The sequence below is a fragment of the Phascolarctos cinereus genome, unplaced genomic scaffold (assembly GCF_003287225.1).
Source record: "Phascolarctos cinereus isolate Bilbo 61053 unplaced genomic scaffold, phaCin_HiC Scaffold_1;HRSCAF=81, whole genome shotgun sequence".
Classification (NCBI taxonomy): Eukaryota; Metazoa; Chordata; class Mammalia; order Diprotodontia; family Phascolarctidae; genus Phascolarctos; species Phascolarctos cinereus.
In genome coordinates, this window is record NW_027555514.1 from 5,648,849 (window position 1) to 5,667,048 (window position 18,200).

The following is an 18,200-nucleotide window of genomic DNA, read 5'->3' on the forward strand; positions in this document are numbered from 1 at the left end:
GGCACAGGGGAGAGAATTACCTCCTTATCGTTAAATCTGATAGATTTAAGCAGAACCACAGTCTCCAAATATGCGAGCTCTCCACTTTTTCACACTTGCCAAACCTTAGTTTCTCAGGGAGCTGACAACTCCCCAGTGAAGGGAGGTCTGGGGAGACGTGGAGGTGTCCCTGACTTGAAGCCTCGGAGCACTGAGGGACCTGAGCTGCCTTCAGGGCAGTCCTCGTGCAAGATTTCTTAGGGCTCCACAAACAACTTGGGGGCCTGTGGGCTGACACCTCAGGAGTAGGTGGGCAGCCCTGCCCGTGATGGAGGTTACCCAAAGAAGTAAGGTGCATCAGTGAGTCATTTTTGTACTTTTCTGAAAAACCAGAGTGGGCTGGAGGGCTCGCTGCCAGCCCTGCTGCAGAATTCTTGGTTATTTGTTTTTTGTGTGTTTAGCCCCCCAGAATGCCAAGGGTAAGGTTATAATTAGTTATTAAGGCCTGTTCTTTAAACTGGGTAGAGTTGGGGGTGGGGGTGGGGCAGGACCTCCTTTAAAATGTCAACAGTTTGAAATGAGTAGGGTGCTATTTCTCTCTCCCAGGGCCCTCCCCTCACCAAAACTGATTAAGAGAGAACATTCAGATCAACATATGGATATATATTTGGCTCAGGGGATGCTTTATCTGACAGCTTGGCCATGTGGTCTCCAAGAGATACTATTTTAAAGAACTCTCCAAAAGCAGCTCATTCCATGAAGGGTCTGGCCCCCTTGGGGATGATGGTGAGAGTGGGGCAGAGTTGGGTCAGCTCAGCTGTGGGGCTCTCCATGGTACAGAATTAGACAGAAGGTGTTCAGACATCTCGGCCTGGCTCTATTTGCCTTTGCTTTCTGACAAGTGAAGGCATTCATTTCATGATTTGTGTGCAGGCACACACACACTCTGAGATCAAGATGCTGGCCCCCTTTGTGTCCTCGGAGTCCTTCTCTGCACCCTTGTGATCTGACCGTGACCTTCTCATTTCCTTCAGAGAGAGGCCCTTCTCTGCTGATGCTGCACAGGCGAAGGGGGGCAGGGCAAAGCTCTTTTCCTTAGGAGCTCAGTTCTAAGGATTTGGATTCATGAAAAAGACAGTCCCCTCCATTCTCCATCCTCAGCTCTCAGGACCTGTCTCTTCTTACTGGACAAGAGAGGTGTCAAACATGCAACCTATGGGCCTGTTGGGAAATGTTTAACAAAACAAATAAAATACAATAATGCTAGGATGTGGTGTTCCAAGGAGACATGCACCCGCAGAAAACATTCTGTGCTGTTGAGTGGCCCTTCCTTGAATTCGACACTCCTGCGGGACAACTCTATGAGAATGAGCTGTGCGATCTTAGGCAAATCCCCAAACCTCTCTGGGCTAATTAGCTGGAAAGTGAGACAGTTGGACCCCAAGATCTCTGCTCTAAAACTGTATAAAATGTTAATGTGTCAGAGGTCTGATCTTGTTTTGGGTCTTATCTTGACCTCTTTATTTCCAAAGCCAGGATTGCTTCAGGATTTGTTGAATACCCCCTCTGAGTGATCCTGGGCACTGGTGAGAACTTGGGGAGGTAGCAAGAAAAGGTGACATTGGCCTTAATGAACAGGGGCCCCTCAGGCTTGAAGCCCCAGAGTCACAGAGAGTCATAGGGTTTGTGTCCAGGGTGCTGACACCATCATGGAAGACTTTCTAGGTTGTCTGTCTGAGAACTCCCAGTGTGAAGCCTGGCTTTGCTGCTTCTCTGCAGCCTTGGACAAGTCCCTTCCCCAGTCTGAGCCTCCATTTCCTTATCTGCTGAAGGAGGGGGTTGGACTGGATGGTCTCAAGGAGTGATGCAGTCAATCTACCACAGTAGGTCAACTTTTGAAAATTGGAGGGAGCAGGTCATGCACCCAAACCACAGGTCTAAGAAAGTCTAAACTAAGCCTCAGGGCAGGTCTAGGCACAGGCTCCATCTGAGTCCTTGGACCACAGCTAAAGTCTCCGTCTTGGTATCTTAGGAAATTTACCAGTGGTGTGGCTCAGCCTGTAACAAATATGAGCGTCTGAAGGCCAACCAAGTCGCCACGGACATTCGGGACACGGAGAGGAAGGGACGATCCCAACTGATCATTGTGGAAGACGGAAGCGAGCCCCCTGAGATCCTCCAGGTAGGCCGACGGGAGGGCGCAATGACACACAGGGTGTGGAGGCTCCGCGCCTTTGGGGAGGAAAGACCCCTGGGTGGTCAGAGGCTCTCCTCTCCCTCCAGACTGACCGGCCAAGCAGAGGCGCGGAGCTGCGGCCTCCCATCCCACCTCTGCTGTACCTGCTGGGGGTCCTGGAGGGCCCTTCGCTAGGCCTCAATGTCCTCATGAAATAAGAGGTTTGGATCACAGGGTCTGTGAGCATCCTCAACTCTGAGTTCAGCAACCTACCCTTCATCCCTGCTCCATCAGGCCACATCTGTGAGCCTACCCTTGCCCAACTGTGAGAGGAGGAGGCTCTCGCTAGGGCACGTCACTGACCTGCTCCCAACTCTGCCTTGACTCCCACCGTCTGGGTCTCCCCTGGCCACTTCAGCCCCCACACGATCTGCCCCAGCCTCCCTTTCCAGGCTCACCTCTGCTTACTTCCCTATGTCCTGCTGCCAGCTGCTCCCCAGATTTGGGGTTCCCCTCCCGCCACTGTACATCTGTCCTGTGTCTTTGTCCAGCTTCTATTGATTAATTCGGAAGGTGTAAATGACCAATGGAACATTAGCAAGGCAGTTTTTATGACCTAGAATATTCAAGAGAAAGACTGCTGAGTTTTATTTTGTTCCTGGGAAAACATTTATGTTGTTGTTGTTTTAGGCAATTGGGGTTCAGTGACTTGCCCAGGGTCACACAGCAAGTAAGTGTCAAGTGTTTGGTCTGAGGCCAGATTTGAACTCAGGTCCTCCTGACTTCAGGGCCAGTGCTCTATCCACTGCACCACCTAGCCACCCCAAAAACATTTATTTAGAGTGTCACTAAAGGGGTGATTAATGAACGTGAAGCAGTGATCACAAAGACCCAGGGAGTCGTCTTCCTCTTGTGATGGGGCTGGTAGGTCGGGGACACCGATGTCACTTACCCAGATGTTAGCAAAGCCCAAGGTCTTTCTTCTGGGAATGGCATAATGATGTCATTGGGTAGCCTTGGCCTGGCTGAAGGGCAGAGCCAGGGAGAACTTGGTCCCAAGTGTTTACTGACTGACTGACTGATGGTGTCTTGGAAGGAGGTCTCCAGAGGGGAGCCCCAGGGATCTGTCCTTGGCTCTGGGTTTTTTAACCTTTTTTTTATCCATCTTGTGCTGGATGGGTGGGATAGATGGAGAGATCGGTAGGGAGATAGATAGATAGATATGTAAATAGACAGACAGACAGATATACAGATAACGGACTCCTTGAGCAATGCGCAGAATCACAAAGATCTCAACATAAACTCAAAAAAGAGAACAAATGGAATAAACTGTTTAATAGCAATAACCACAAAGTAAGCTGCAGTTAAAAAAAAAGTCTGCTTCACCAGTAAAAGCTAGGAAGAGGAGTAGGAGCAGAGGGTGGATCAGGGGCTTTAGTGAACGGAAGCACCATTTGAGCCCACAAAGGAAAGACCAGGTCAAAGCCCAGCCCGAGATAACTGACTAGCAGTAGGACCCTGGGCAAGTAACTTGTCTGCCTCAGTTTCCTCATCAGTAAAATGGGGATAATATAATAGCCCCTCCCTCCCAAGGTTATTGGGAGGAGCCAAGGAAATAATGTTTGTAAAGCATTGTGCCAACCTTAAGGTGCTACCTAAATGCTAATAATCGTCATTTTAATGATCTTTATCATCGTGGTCATTATTGTTAGGTCTCATTTAGAGAAGCAGAGAGGCCAGGACCAGGAAGGGTGGTGGTCCCGCTGCCTGTTTCGAGGGTCGTGTCCAGTTCTGGGCACCCCAGTCTAGGAAGGGTGTTGATAATTTCCACAGGGGGTCAACCAGGTTGGCTAGAGTTCCAGTGTTTAAATCCCAAGAGGATCCTTTGATCTCTCATACAGGTGATGCATAAGCCTGACCCTGCGCTGCTCAGTCAGGAAGATGTGAGTTCAAATCTTCCCTCAGACACTATCTGTGTGACCCTGTCTGACTCAGTTTCCTCATATTTAAAATGAAGATAACAACAGCATGTACTTCAGTGAGTTCTTGTGAGGAATCAAATGAGATAACTCATCCAAAGTGCTTTGTAAACCTCTAAGTGCTAGATTTATGCTAGCTATTATGATATTTAATGATGATAATAATAATTCTCTTCTGGCTCAGTCTGGCAATGGAATCTGGGACCCCTCACTTGATCCCTATCCCACAATGTTGCACTTCGCCTGTCATACTACCCCTCTGCTAAGGCTAGTGATGGTCCTTGGACCATGCGAGAGAGGGAGGAAGATGGAGGAGGGTCCGCCACTGGCCCCTCTAGCCCAGGCTGAGGTTCTGGGCTGTTGCCTAACCTTGTCACGGGCATCTTCTTCATCTTGGACACATCTCCAAGCCACCTGTCACTCAGTCTTGGCCTCTCTACCTGGTTTCTCTCTATGACCTTCCTGTTTGCCCAATGCTTCTCCCTCTTTACTGTAAACATTGTCTTTGCCTTTGAAAGGTGGCATATGAATTATTTAGAAACATGTTCCATGGGTCTGTGGATCCTTTCATTATGCAAAAAGCAAGTAAGGAAAGTGAAGGGGAATGAAACTTGTCGCCATCCCCGAGGACTTAGAATCCACTCTCTGGCACCAGTGAGGGGCTCGGAGCCTCCTCATGGGGGTGCATACTTGGGCTATTTCTCTTTGGGGTTTCTCTGCAAAAAGAAATAATTTTAGAAACTTTACCAAAAAAAGTATTTTTTGAAAGTACTCTGTTGGAAACAAGAAAGAGGAAGCAGTTGGATAGATGGCCAAACACAGTCATGAGGAAAGCCGGGCTGTACTTTTCCAAACTGGAAGGACTTGATCCTGAGGTCACTGGGTGGACTGACCAAGGCCAAAGCCTATGGCTGAGCCAACAGCCCGGGGTCAGTGGGGAGCAGATCTTGGCCTGGTGTGGTCCTGGGCTGTGGGTGTGTATTGTAAGACAGCTGGAGGAAGCGGGGTGAGGGGAGCCTTTCCTCCTGGAGTCTGAAATACTCTCCTTCTCCTGCCCCCTCTCCTTTCCCCCTCCTCCATCTGCCTCTCCTTCCCTCCCCATGAACATCGGTTTATTACACAGTGCACAAGAGGCCCCCAGGGACACAGAGAGGGTGGTCAACAACGTTTCTTCTTTCAAGGGGCCTGGGGTCTAATTAGGGAAGGACCATTAGCACATCGTGAGCATTTTCTTTAGTAGATGTCTGCTCTCAGAGTTGTGGGACCTCCCTCCACTGGTATGATAGTTAATAATAATAATAATATAAGGAGAATCACAACAGCTCAGATTTTTAAAGCACTTTAATTTTGGAAAGCCCTTTACATGCATTATCTTATTTGATCCTCGCAACAGCCCTGGTGGCTAGCTGCAGTGCTATTATTATCCTTGCTTTACAGATCAAGACACTGAGGCAGGTAACATGACTTGGCCAGGGTCATCCAGCTAGTGAGTGACTGAGTGGGTCTAGATCACCTTTCCTGGCACCAAGCCCCCTCCACTTCCGGGTCTGCCTTTCCTCACCTCCTGCCCATTGGTCACTCTGCGTCATGTCCTGTTGTCTCTTCACACCCACCATGACTCCACTGTCCACCAGTTCCCCTGAATGTGGACATGTCGCTGTGACGTAAGATGACAGATGTTGCAAAGGTGGTGAGAGTGGCCACATTCAGACTTGGTTGAGTGAATAGCTAGCATCCTAGTCGCTGACATTTTGAGGACATTTGCAAGTTGGCAAAGCTTTCTGTGGACACCTCCTCCATGGAGGCCTCCTGCTCTTCTCTCCCAGTCCACCTCCATCTCTCCCAGAATTCCTCCTCCTTGGTGAAAGGACATCTGCAAAGACCTTTGGAAACCTTTGGAAGTCCACCGTGGTCTGCCGTCATCCCCTGGAGGAGGAATTTTGGGGCAGAGAAGATCTAGGTGTCTGTAAATATTTCTGAGACTTACATGGAAGGCGGTCTCAACTTGCTTTGTTTGGCCACAGAGGGCTGAGCTAGGAATGATGGGTGGAAGCCCCTCGGCAGAGAGGCAGGTTTCAGCTTGACGTCAGGAAAACCTAAGGGTGAGAGCTGTCCAAGGTGGGTGGGAGGCTGTGGAGGTAGCAAGTGAGTTTTCCCCTCAGTGGAGGCCTCCACGCAAAGGCTGTTGGGACTCTTGTGAAAAGGTTTCTGAGGTTAGACTGGAGGCCTTCTGAGGACCTTTGGACTGGGAGATGCTTGGCTCATTGACCTCACCCTGGCTCTGCGGATGCCCCCCAGCCAGTGGAGCCCACATCTGACTCCTAGTCACCGGCCTTTTGGCAAACATCAGCCTTGTTCCAAGCTGGGGGCTGGGGTGAATGCTGACCACCCCCCCCCAGGGTCCAGGCATTTCATTGATTATCCACAAAGAAGTTCAGCTGTGGCAGCTGCCCCTTATTATTACCATCACTTGGGACTTTTGTATCTGGGCGATGGCGTTGTGTCATGGAAGGAACCCTGGACCTGGAGGTTCTGTTCCCAGCTGCAGCACTTACTAGCCCTATCACCTGAGTGGTTTAGTTCTTCAACTGTAAAATAGGCATGATAATAGCTGTGCTGCCGGCTTCACAGAGAGGAAAGGGCTCTGGTAAGCCCCAGGTACCACAGGGGTGTGAATTATTGTGAATCTGTCACTGGTAAGAAGGAGGGATTGGGAGGAGGCTGCCTCTCTCCTGGCTGTGGGTGGGTGGTCTTTGCCAAAATTAGAACAGGCAAGATTGCTGGCTTTCCACAGGCCATCCTGGCTTTCCATGAGCCATCCTGGCTTTCCACGGGTCATCTTGGCTTTCCATGGGCCGTCCTGGCTTTCCACAGGCTGTCCTGTCTTTCCACTGACCGCAGATGCAGGACTTTGGCCCCCAAAGTCAGGTAGCCTGAACCTTCTCTAAGTCTAGTTCCTGTCTTCAGACAAAAGGACTCTTTCTTGGTTTAATCAACAGGCAAAGCACAGCAGTAATGTCCACGTGGAAGCAATTTGATCTTAACTAAAGAAGCCAGACTTATCTCTACGTCTTGCCCATAGTCATTAACTCTGATTAGATGTTTAGAGTCTCCTGGGGAACCGGATGAGGGGTCTGTGGTCTCTAAGGATTCAAAGGAAGCCGCATCAATGCCCCCCACCACAATGCCACCCCCACCCCAGTGGCCTCACGTGGCTGTTTCCTGGGATGCCCCCAACTGAGCACCAACCCAGGACTGGTCTCTAAATGCTTTGTTTGTCCTCATACATCCCCTGATGAAAGTGAGCCTAAACTAGCCAGACCCACCCGTGGACCAGGCTAGATGGGTTACCCCCAGCGAGCCAGACAGGGCTGTTCCCAGGCTCCCTCCAGCAGGGAGATTTTGGAGTTAATAGGCCTTGAGTTCAAATGCTGTTTCTGTCACTCACCACCTCTGTGACCTCCCTCTCTGGACCTCAGTTTCCCTAGATGTAAAAGGAGAGGATGGCCTGCAGCTCTAAATCTATGCTTGCATTAAAGTAGTTCCTTCCAAGCCAGTTCTGGCTGTCTGGAGAGTACCTTCAGATGACGCCTGTCATCTTGGTTTCAGTTTGGGCATTGCATATAGGAAAGGCAGTGTTCAGCCAGAAGGCTTTTGGAGGAGGGCACTCCACTCCGGTCCAGTGGAACCCTTTGAAGGGACGGAGATAAGAGAAGCCTCGGGGTACACAATAGCTGTCTTTGAGGGGGGCAGGAGCCTGCTAGTTTGACCATGGTGGGCAGAATTCAAACTACTGCCCCCTCACTGGGGTCCTCAGGCAGAGACTAGATGTCAAGAGAGGGAGCTCTTTATCTGTTCCTTCCAAGTGATCTTGTAATCAAAGGAAAATGCAGTGTGGGTGGGGCTCAACCACCAGAGGCAAGCTCCAGTCTCTGGTGCCCTATTGAGATTTTAATTTTCTGACCTTATTTCCCAGAGACCATTGACACCCTCAAGGTGGGGTCCCTCCTTGTTTCACCAGAGAATCATTGAAAAATTACAGCCTTGGTGAGGATGAGCTTTCATTTCCGTGTCCCTGATGGGAAAGATGCTAACGATACCTGTTCACCCTTCTCATGGATGTAACCCTCTGAAGATGACCAAGCAGCTCAGCCTCAGTTTTTCATTTGGATCTGGGATAGGCAGGGGAGGTGGCCTTGTTTCCATGATGAAACTCCTGGGACCTAGAGAGGTTCAAGGCTTCATAGCTCCTGAGAGTGGGGACCCTCAGCCCTGACTCCAGTACCCTTCCCCTGTTCTGCTTTGCTGCCCAGTGGAGGCAACTCAAGTTCTGATCAAACCCCAGGTTGGGAACTTCCTTTTTTCAGTTTATGCCAGTGTTAGAAAGGAGAGGAGAGCATGGAAGATAACAGAGTGAAACCAGGCCTCTTGATGTCACCATTTCTTTTATTTTTGCTTTTTTATTTAATATTTTATTCCCCCCCAATCACATGTGAAAACAATTAACATTCACTTTTTAGTTTTTGAGTTCCAAATTCTTTCCCTCCCTCTTCTCACCACCTCATTGAGAAGGCAGGAAGTTTGATTGTGGTGAGCACAGATGCCACATTTCTTAGTCATTTTCTGAGGGACTTTGTTAATCTGGAGGTCAGAGTTATGAAGGGAAGGAAGTTGCATCTGGGGTTCATCTGGGTCAGATCCTGGTTCTTCCACTTGCTTGTTGGTCCCACGTCCCTGTAACTTCTTCTTTACTAACCACATCCCCATGGTGGTCAGACAGGGCCAGAAGAGCTACTTTATCACTTCCTCCACCTTTTGAAAGGAAGTCACAAGTGTATCATCAGCCTCGGGTTTGTTTTTTTCTTTTATTTCACCAGGAGATATCGTTCTCCTCCTCCTTCCACAAAGCTCTGGGCATCTGTGATGTCGGGTGAAGCTGAGGATGTGGGCATTTCAGTAGACCCATTTTGATTGTGAGGGAAAGAGGAGAGTCAATGATATCCAAAGCAGGGCTGGGTGTCCTGTGGGGTACCCTCCTACCACATATGTGTGTGTACTTACCTAGTGTGAAGGAATGCCCTTGAGGAAACTAGAGGATGGGAGTGGAATCTGAGAGTGGACAGGGTCCTTAAACTGCCCAGTGCATCCCCTCCCCATGTGAACCTCCTCTTTCACTATGCCTCAGAGGCATCCATCCATTTTTGTACTTCACCACCAACTGATGGGTGATGTGGAATCCCCTGCGACATGGGGGCACTGCAGCCCTGAAAATAAGCATTGTGCAGAGGCAGATGGGGAGGGGGGACTTGGTGGGGTCAGCAGGTGGCAGTGGCATGACCAATGAAGAACTGGAATGAGCCACGGCACACAGGAAATGTGTGTTCAGAGCAGAGGGTGAGCTGGTCCTGCAGCAGGTGGCTCTGGGAGGTCCCCAAGATATCGGGCACACAGACTAGATGTGATGTGGCCGAGCGTCCATTTACGGGCTTCATCCTTGGAGGAGGCGACCAGAGATGCATTGAAGTGCCTGCATACATGTAGCTGTGTCCATGTGGATCCCCCCACCAGCTCCCCCCAGTCAGGGAGAAGCTTTTGAGGGAAGGGCTGTTTTCTTTTGTCTTTGTATCATCATCCCCTGACCCAATGGCTTCTCAAACTAGGCTCTTCATGCTTTGTTGAACTGAATTGCTAGGCTGTCCTTCATGCCCCATCGGTCACTCTGGGCTCAGCCAGCCTGGGCAGGAGAGGCCTCTGTCTGCCAGAAGGAGCCCCAGAGTCCTCTAGCTCACCCCTCTCATTTGCAGATGAGGTAAGTGACTTGTCCAAAGTCACACAAGGCTGGACCTGAACTCAGGTCCTCTTGACTCCAAAGCCAGGCTGTATCCACTCTATCATGCTGACCATCCAAAGAGGAGGGCTGTCTCCTAGGGAGAGATGAGCTTATCATGGAGGCTGAGCCCAAGCCCACATGGCAGCTGGAGGTGCTAAAGCATGTTAGATAAGCTCTCAATTGGCCGGCCGCAGCCTGCTTCATCCGCCATTTATGAGAGGAATTTGACCCGTTCAGACAGAGGAACGCCTGGGTGTTGACCCAAAGGAACCGGAATTTTGTGGGAACATTTGCCCTGCAGGGAACAGCTTGAGGAGGCTGAGTGAACCAAGGCCAGGCATGGAGAGCATTGATGGACAGCTCAGCTTCATGCCACAAAGATAATATTAGCCAACATTTCACTAGCACTTACTATGAGCTCGGCACTATGCTAATGTCTCACAATTGTGTTTTCATGTGATCCTTGCAACAGCATAAGGAGGGGCTATTATTATCCCATTTTACAGTTGAGGAAACTGAGGCAAAAAGAGGTTAAGGGACTTGTCCAGGGTCACACTGCTAGTAAGTGTCTGAGGCTGGCTCCAGGCCTGGTGTTATCCACAAGTCCAGGGGTAAGGGACAGCCACACACTAGTCATGCTCTGTATGAGGCCTAGCCCACTGTCCCCCCACTCTGCTGCTTCTGGCTGCTTCTGAGAACTAGGCTATAAGCTTCCTGAGGGTGTACTCATGTTTGTGTGCCCCCTACATCCCTCCCTCCCTCCGGAGCACTGTATGTGTGAGCCCTATTTCTGACCCCAGAGTAGCCCTATATTCCTGCTTCTGTGGCTGTCCAAAGCCAAGACGATTCGCCCTCAGCCCTTAATCTTGGGTCTTGGGGTGAGTACCAGGTCCTAGAGATAAAAGTCTTCCCAAAGGGACCCAGCCCTGAAATCATTCTCTGGAGTTTCCTAGCTGTAGAAACTTTGTGAAGTGTTTAGTGGATGTGTTGAAGTGAGCCGGCCATGTAGGCAGCTAGCTGGTGCAGTGGGTAGAGCTTTGGGCTTGAGGTCACGAGGACATCTAGCTGTGTGACCCTGGACTAGTTTCTTAACTGCTCTCCAGCTCGGTTCTTCATCTGCAAAATGGGGGAACAATACCACCTTCCTGTCAGCATTTTTGTGAGGAGTAAAGATGGTAACATACTAGCCAGTAGGAGTGATCATACAGCCCAGAAAAGGGAATCGGGGTCTTTTCTGGGTAGCGTCTGCCATGTCATGACAATATATCAAGCTTTTTTTTTTTTATTAATAAAGTAGGACCTTAGGGACAAGCTCAATTTTCATTCAGGTTTTCCTTGTTCAGAGAGACAGACTACATCCCATTAAAAAACTTTTATTAAACACCTACTATGTGCCAGGCACAGTGTGAGGCAGGATGTCTACACAGACAATGGAGTCTCAGGCCACGAGGAGCTTAGGCCCTGGAGGGCTTGGGTGGGTGGGGCCACAACAGGGCTCCAGTTGCATTGATCCAAATTAATTTCAGGAATGAGTTTCCCCCTAAGGTGAAGAGAATCTGGAAATTCCAAGGTGTGAATCTGGGAAGGCCTCCTGCAGGAAGCAGCATTTGGGCAGAGCCTTGAAGGCAAGAGATCCCAAGGGGCAGCAGTAAGGAGGTATTTCTCCAGCCTCCTTTCTTAGCCAAATGTCTTCCCCATCCATCCCTCCATCCATCCCTTCATCCGTCCATCCATTCATCCATTCATCTGTTTATTCATCCTTTTAGTAAATGTTGTTTAAAGCTCCTGCAATGTGTGCTAACACTGGACACACAGAGGTAAACCCTCATGTGGCTTCTGGTCTACCTCCTATTTCCCCCTTGCCCAACTTGACTCAGCCTTGGACCATGCCCAAGCTTTATTGGGTACCAAAGGAATGAGATTCAGGCCAGTTCTGAGGCGTTCTGCCCAGGCACCCCCACCCCATCACATCCTGGAGATAAGAGGTATTTGAGCTGACATCTCCCACCAAATTACAGGCTGCCTGGATCTGGAGGTAAGTGGGTATGCCTTGCTGGCATGCCCCAGTTCTACCAGAGAGTGGTGCCTTTCCTGATAAGGTCTTTTATCACCCTCAGGAAGAGTGCCCTGAGGTAACAGCCTTTGGCCCACATTCCGAGGGGAACCAGCTGGAGGCTGCTGCTGTGGAGGGCGGGGCCCCTGCTGTGGTGGTGACTGAGGGAGAGGTGAGGGACTTCACCTCCCCAGACAAGCCAGGTGAAGCCTGGCTAGCTAGGGAGCCATCGTGGTCACATCGGACCACATCCAGGTCATCAGCCTGGGACTGTTTCTGGAGTCAAATTCAGTGCCTGGAGGGAGTTTCAGCCTGTCTGTCCAACCTTTATGGAAACAAGATTCCCTGCTGGTCCTTGACCCTTCCTCCCCCAGTGAACCTATCCCAAATTAGGAAAGCTCCAATGCTCAGAAAGTGTAAACCTCTGCCAGGCCCACGCCTGCCTCTTTCAAAGTGCTTCTGTCTCCACTGGCTCAGCCCAGGGCCCTGGAATATGCCATCCTGGTTCCCAAGCTGAACCTCTGGCTATGTTGAGTAGCTCTGCCCTGCACCCTGGTCCACTTGGCCTAAATGACTTGATGTGGCCTGTCTTCTCTGACAGAGCAGTGTGGGCTCTTGGGACTTTGGGGCATCCCTGGGCCACAACCCTGGTGACCAGGGAGTTTAGAGAGCAGACTGTGCCACTTACAGGACTCCATCCCAAGGGGGTTGGGCCTGTTCACAATTCCTCCTCTCCCCCAAAGAACCTGCCTTGACCCAGCCTAGCCAACAAGTTCTTCCTTTAAGGTGAACACTGCTCTCCTTACCTACATACCTCCATTCACCAACCTCCCTGGACATTAATTACTTCATGGGTTTATTTTCTAGAAAGTGATTTTATTTGGCTTTCACCAAGCCCTAACAGGCATGAGAAAGGGTGACCATGGTCCAGAAAGGGATAGTGGGGACAGATAGTGGAGGGCTTTCTGTGGGGAGGAGGTCTACAGTCTAGGTGACAGATTGGTCACACATGAAGCAATCACAACAGACATTGTAAACTGTGTGGCAGGCACTGTGCTAAGCCCCATTAATGCAATGACAGGCAAAAAGAGATTCTAGTGGGAAAGGCATTGGGGGGGGAGAGAAGGAGGTTCCCATGCAAGCATCTGGTGGCTGACTGGAGAATGAAGAGTGGGTGTTTGGGCCCATGCCCCAAATAGCGGTTCTGGGAAGAGCCCACAGGGGCGCTACCGAGGAAAAGCACTGGCAATGTTGGAGAGCCTGGTCCTCCCCCAAGATAGCTGTGTGACTGACTTTGGCACAGTCTTTTCCCCACCTACAAAATGGCGGTGACAGTCCTTGTACAGCAGGGCTGTGTGAGGCTCAGGAAGACCATAAGACATTCTAGAAATGGCCCTGGGTGTCAGGACAGAGCATTGATGGGCAACTCCAGATTGGGCTGGCCCCTGCCAGCAAGCAACAGGAAAACATCCAAGTGAGGAAAGGAAGAATAATAGTCCTGGAGGAATGTGGACTGGCTCGGCCTCAGGGCCTCAGCTTCCTCCTGGGTAAAAGGAGGGGGTTGTCCTTGGGATCCTTCTGGCTCTCATTAGGAGCCATGGGCAGCTGAGGCAGAGTGGGAGCCTGAGACCCAGACTGGGTGGGGCTCCCTGAACAGCCTTTGTCTTTCCTGAGAACTCTTTGTCATCCCGCTTTTGTGGGCCTTCCCTATGATCAAATATTTGTGACAGCTTAGGTAGCAAAGCCCTTGCCCTGGTCACATGCCCTGCCTCAGCACCCAGTATCTCTTCCATTTGCCTGTATCTGCCATCACGCTAGGCTGGGAGTTCCAAGGGGCTGGTGGAGGGGCAGATTGGACTATTGTAAGCAATCTGAATCTAAGACCAAGCGAGCACTAAATGCTGTGTCTTCCACATCAATGGAGCCAGAATGCAGTGACACGTGCTGTCCACATGCTCTCCTGGTCCCCATGGTGTGTAAGAAAACCTAGACGCTGGCCCCTAGTGCCAGTGAGGGAAGGGATGCGTGTGGCCCAGGAGTGAGTGTGACACTTTGGAGTAGGGGGGCTAATTCAGCTGAGATGCAGCACGCCTGTGTGACCTTGGACAAAGGTCTGCTCCAGCTACAATTCTGGGACCCTGGGACCGGCCTTGGCAGCCTAGGCTGTGTCCATGGCTCAGCCCTGGAAGGAAAAGGATGAGGCTGTGCCAGGCTTGTGCCCATCCTGCGAGCCTCGTCCTCCATAGCAGGGCAGCCCTTCATGCAGGAGAGGTCTGAGTTTTTAGAGGTCTGACTGGCTGCAGGACTGACTTCCTACCTTGACATCCAGCCTCCTTCTCTCTGGCTCATCCGTGACCTCCCTCAGAGGTGGGCCACCATCCTCGGCTGAGGTGCAACGGGGGGTGGAGGGCAGAGAAGGCCTTGGCCCTCCCTCCTCCTGGATGCTGCCTCTCCTGCTGCAGCTGAGGTGGCTTGTCTTGGTTGTTACCGTCATAAGGCTTAGGAGGTCTGATCCACCAGGGCCTTTTCATAGGCTTGGGCCCCATGATCCACTCAGTTTGTTATAGCTGGCAAAAACAAGCTTTGAGAATCAGCTGTTAGGTGAGTGGCCTTGTGCTGTCTGGGGAGATGGACACACAAACCCCATGGGCCCTGCCCTCTACGAGTTTACATTCTCCTGGGACAGGGTGCCATTTTTAGCCTTCGGCTCTGCTTCTTTATACACACAAAATTCTACAGGGAAAAAGGGCAAATGAGGTGTATTGTCCCTCGATGTTAGGCTGGAGCCGACGGACACCATCAGGAGCTGTGGCTATATGAAGGAGGCGAGCCGGGCTGGGAAGGCAGCATGGGAGCGGATTGGGAAGAATGTGCAGGGGCCTCTCCTGGGGCTCGGAGGGGAACATCCCAAGAAAACCAACCCTGGACCTGGCTGCAGCCAGAACCCCCTCTGTCTGTCCTTGGGCAGAATCCCCCTTCAGCCTGGGTGTGCCCCACCTCTGGGGGCAGCCGTCTCTACTGGGGATGTGTGGCTGGCCCCATCGGCCACCCCACAGGCTCTTTGCCTTTCCTGCGAGATTGGTTCAGGGCCTCTGCCAATGTTGGAGGGGGCAACTTTGTGACCACACTTCTGCCCCAACTCTTCTTGGGGATTACGCTTTTATTATGTCTCTGACATTGTATCATTGAGGATTTAGAGCCAGAAGGGACCTTGGCCCCCTCCATTCCCTTCCCAGGTGAGGAGAGCTGTGCTGATGTGCTCAGGGATGACCCAGGCAGGGAGTGAACAAAGCTCCAGGGCCCATACACTATCCTGCTGCCCCTTGTGTCCATGGGCAAAGATGAGTGTTCCAATGCACAAGTGAATGAAAGGGAAGGAAAGAAGACAAAGCCACTGCACGTCAGGGGGTCATCTGCTCCTTACAGCTTCCTGGATTTATAGGTCAATTAACATTACGTGTATGTAGTGTTAGGTTATGTAAATTGTCACATTTATGGCAGACACATGATTAGTTACTGGGAAGTCAGCATCTGCATTGGTGGAGGGGCTTTGTGCGAGAGGAGTTCCCTACCCTGGATCCAGACCAAACATCTATGAGAATAGGTGTGTGTGTGTTTATCTCCATCTGTGCACATGTATATACACATTCATGACGTGCACAGTACATCACTCTGGCTAGTGAGTAACAGTGTTTCACCCTGGGCTCCTCTCCCCTTCCAGACTTCTTTCCTCTGACCTCGTCTGGGCTTGGCTGCTTTTGTAGTCTCAGATATCTGATCTATGAGTCTGGCCTGTGTCCTGGGGCCTGGGGCCCAGAATTCAGATCAAGGCAGTCCCATCCTATAGGCCTTAAGGGCACGGTTTCTGTTCTTTTAGACTCTCCCTCCTCCCACTCTTGAGCTCTAGAACGGTGATTCCCCAATCCATGTGGCCCAAGAAGGCACAGGTTAAACCTGCAACTGCCTGGTTGAAAACAAGCTGGGTCCCTGGGGATGGCTAGGGAGTCACACCCCTGGGCAAGGCACGTCTTTATCCCCAGGCCCAGCCTCGCTTTCTCGTGTTCCCCTCCTCAAAGGTTTTAGGAGAGAAGCCGGAGCTGAGGATGGGAACTGAAGATGACGACACTGCAGCGGACTTCACCAACAGGAGAATGGCCAGGCTGTACATGGTGAGCGTGGGGACTGGGGGGTCCTTCGTCTCCGGGCCTGTTCAGGGCCCTCCAGTGCCGGAGGGTGACCTTAAACCAAGGGTAGCAGGATGTGCCCGCAGGAAACCAGCTCCTCCTTGGAACTGGCCCAGGCCCAGCCGCCTCTTGGCATTGTCATCATCATCATCCTAGTCACCACTAGCATTTCCATAGCACTTTACTTTTGCAAAGTGCTTTACCGCGGAGGACCAAGTGAACAGGGAATGGATGAGGGAGGAGTGAGAATCTGTCCTTCCCGATCTCGGACAAAGGGGCTTCCCCTTGTGAAGCTGGAGTGGGCTCCTCCCTCCTCCTATTCCAGACTGAGAAGTTTCATTTGATGAAACATGCCGCCACCGCCCCCCCTAAACCGTATCCAGTAGAGAAGAAACAAAGAGGGAACTTCTAATACTAGTCCCAGGGCTCCCTCTTTTGGAAACAAGCAGTAGTGCAACATCTGATTTCCCCCATCCAAAGCCTACAGAAGTCTAAACTGGATGGCCAAGGTCCGTTTCCAGGGGATCTCATGTGAGCTCTCCTTTTGCTTTCAGTTTCTGATGCTTGTCAAAAGAAATAAAAACCAGGCATTTTTCAGCCATAAAGATCTGATAAAAGAGAGTTTTAGGATTGAGCGGTTCTGCATTAACTGTGCTGCGCACTTGGCTAAGCCCTGCATATGAAGACTTCGTCATGGTCGAGGGGCTGGCCTGCTGGCAGGACTCTGAGCCCCCCATGCTGTGTCTGGTTCTAGGACAGCAGCCCCAGACCTAACCCCTCTGCCCCTGGCTTATTGACCCCTCAGGAGAAGGAGCCTCAAAGATAGCAAATTTAAAGAATAATGCATTAGGACCTTTAAAAAAACATGTAACCCTGACCATCGTAACGGAACACTTCTTCCCATTTTTCCAACTGTGCCTGACAAGGAAACTCTAGATGTCTACCTTAGTACATGCAGCCTGCAGAGGAGGAGCACCCCCAAAGGGTGTGTGTGAGTGCTGGGGTTCTGGCTCCCTGCTCTCATGCTGCTGCCCTCCCGTCCCCTCCTTGGCTCCCCAGCTCCTAGGCTAGGAGACAAGACCACTTGGACATGGGTGCATGGACTGCCTCACTTGGCAGGTTTGTTCTCCTGGGATCTGATCTTATTTCTGTAAAAACCCATAGGAAGGGGCACCAAGGGCAGGAAAGCATAGGAAGTGATGGATACTTGGTACCTCCTCACTGGGGGTGGGGGGAGATGGGAAGAGGCCTCACCAGTGCATCTATAAAATGGGCATAAAGCTACAAATACACCCTGACTCTCAGGTTCCTGGGAGGGAAGATTTTTGCAGCTCAAGGTTCCCTGTTTCCAGGAGCTGTTTTCTCTAAATCTGTAATTAGTTAATAATCATAAAATAGAAAACATGCCTTCTCTCCCAGGTGGAAAAGGCAGCCTACTGTAGTGCATAGAGCTCTGGACCAGGAGTCAGGAAGACCTGGGTTCCGATCCTACCTCGGACTTCTTGGCTGTGTGACCCTGGGCATGTCCCTTAGCTCTCTGGGTCTCCCTCATCTCTAAAATGCAGGCTTGGGTCTGAGGAGCCCCCAGACACAACTCCTGATCTTCAGGCTTCAGGCACACGCCTGCCTCCGTGTGGGAGTTAAGTAGCAGTTCTGTAGCCGGATCAGGGACTCACCCAGGGCCCTTTTCTTGGCTTAGGTTTCCGATGCCTCTGGGGCCATGAGCGTGTCGTTAGTCTCAGAAGAAAACCCATTCTCCCAGAAAATGCTGCTGTCAGAGGAATGTTTCATCCTGGACAATGAGGCCGGGAAGCAGATTTTTGTGTGGAAAGGTAGGTGTCCGGTTGGCCGGAAAGGTAGGTGTCCGGTTGGCCTCGAAGCTCTCTGGAAGGCAGACAAGTGTTCCCTTTGATTAAAGGCTCTCAGTGTACCCCAGGGACCCAGCCCCAGCCCAAATGCACATCTGACCATCAGTCACTGTCCTGCGCAGAAATTTTCG

The 18,200-nt window shown here is 51.1% G+C and overlaps 1 protein-coding gene across 8 annotated transcripts in view; it reads left to right on the forward strand.

The window, feature by feature from the left end:
• Positions 1-18,200, forward strand: part of SCIN (scinderin) — a 64,534-nt gene that overhangs the window by 18,616 nt on the left and 27,718 nt on the right. For 6 of the 8 annotated variants that reach the window (XM_078150640.1, XM_078150639.1, XM_021000023.2 and 3 more), the window contains exons 4-6: positions 2,012-2,161; positions 16,058-16,186; positions 17,901-18,033. In XM_078150640.1, coding sequence (XP_078006766.1) covers positions 2,012-2,161; positions 16,058-16,186; positions 17,901-18,033 — 412 coding nt within the window. The remainder of the gene's footprint in view (positions 1-2,011; positions 2,162-16,057; positions 16,187-17,900; positions 18,034-18,200) is intronic. The other 2 variants (XM_021000024.2, XM_021000026.2) reach the window with 1 other exon arrangement.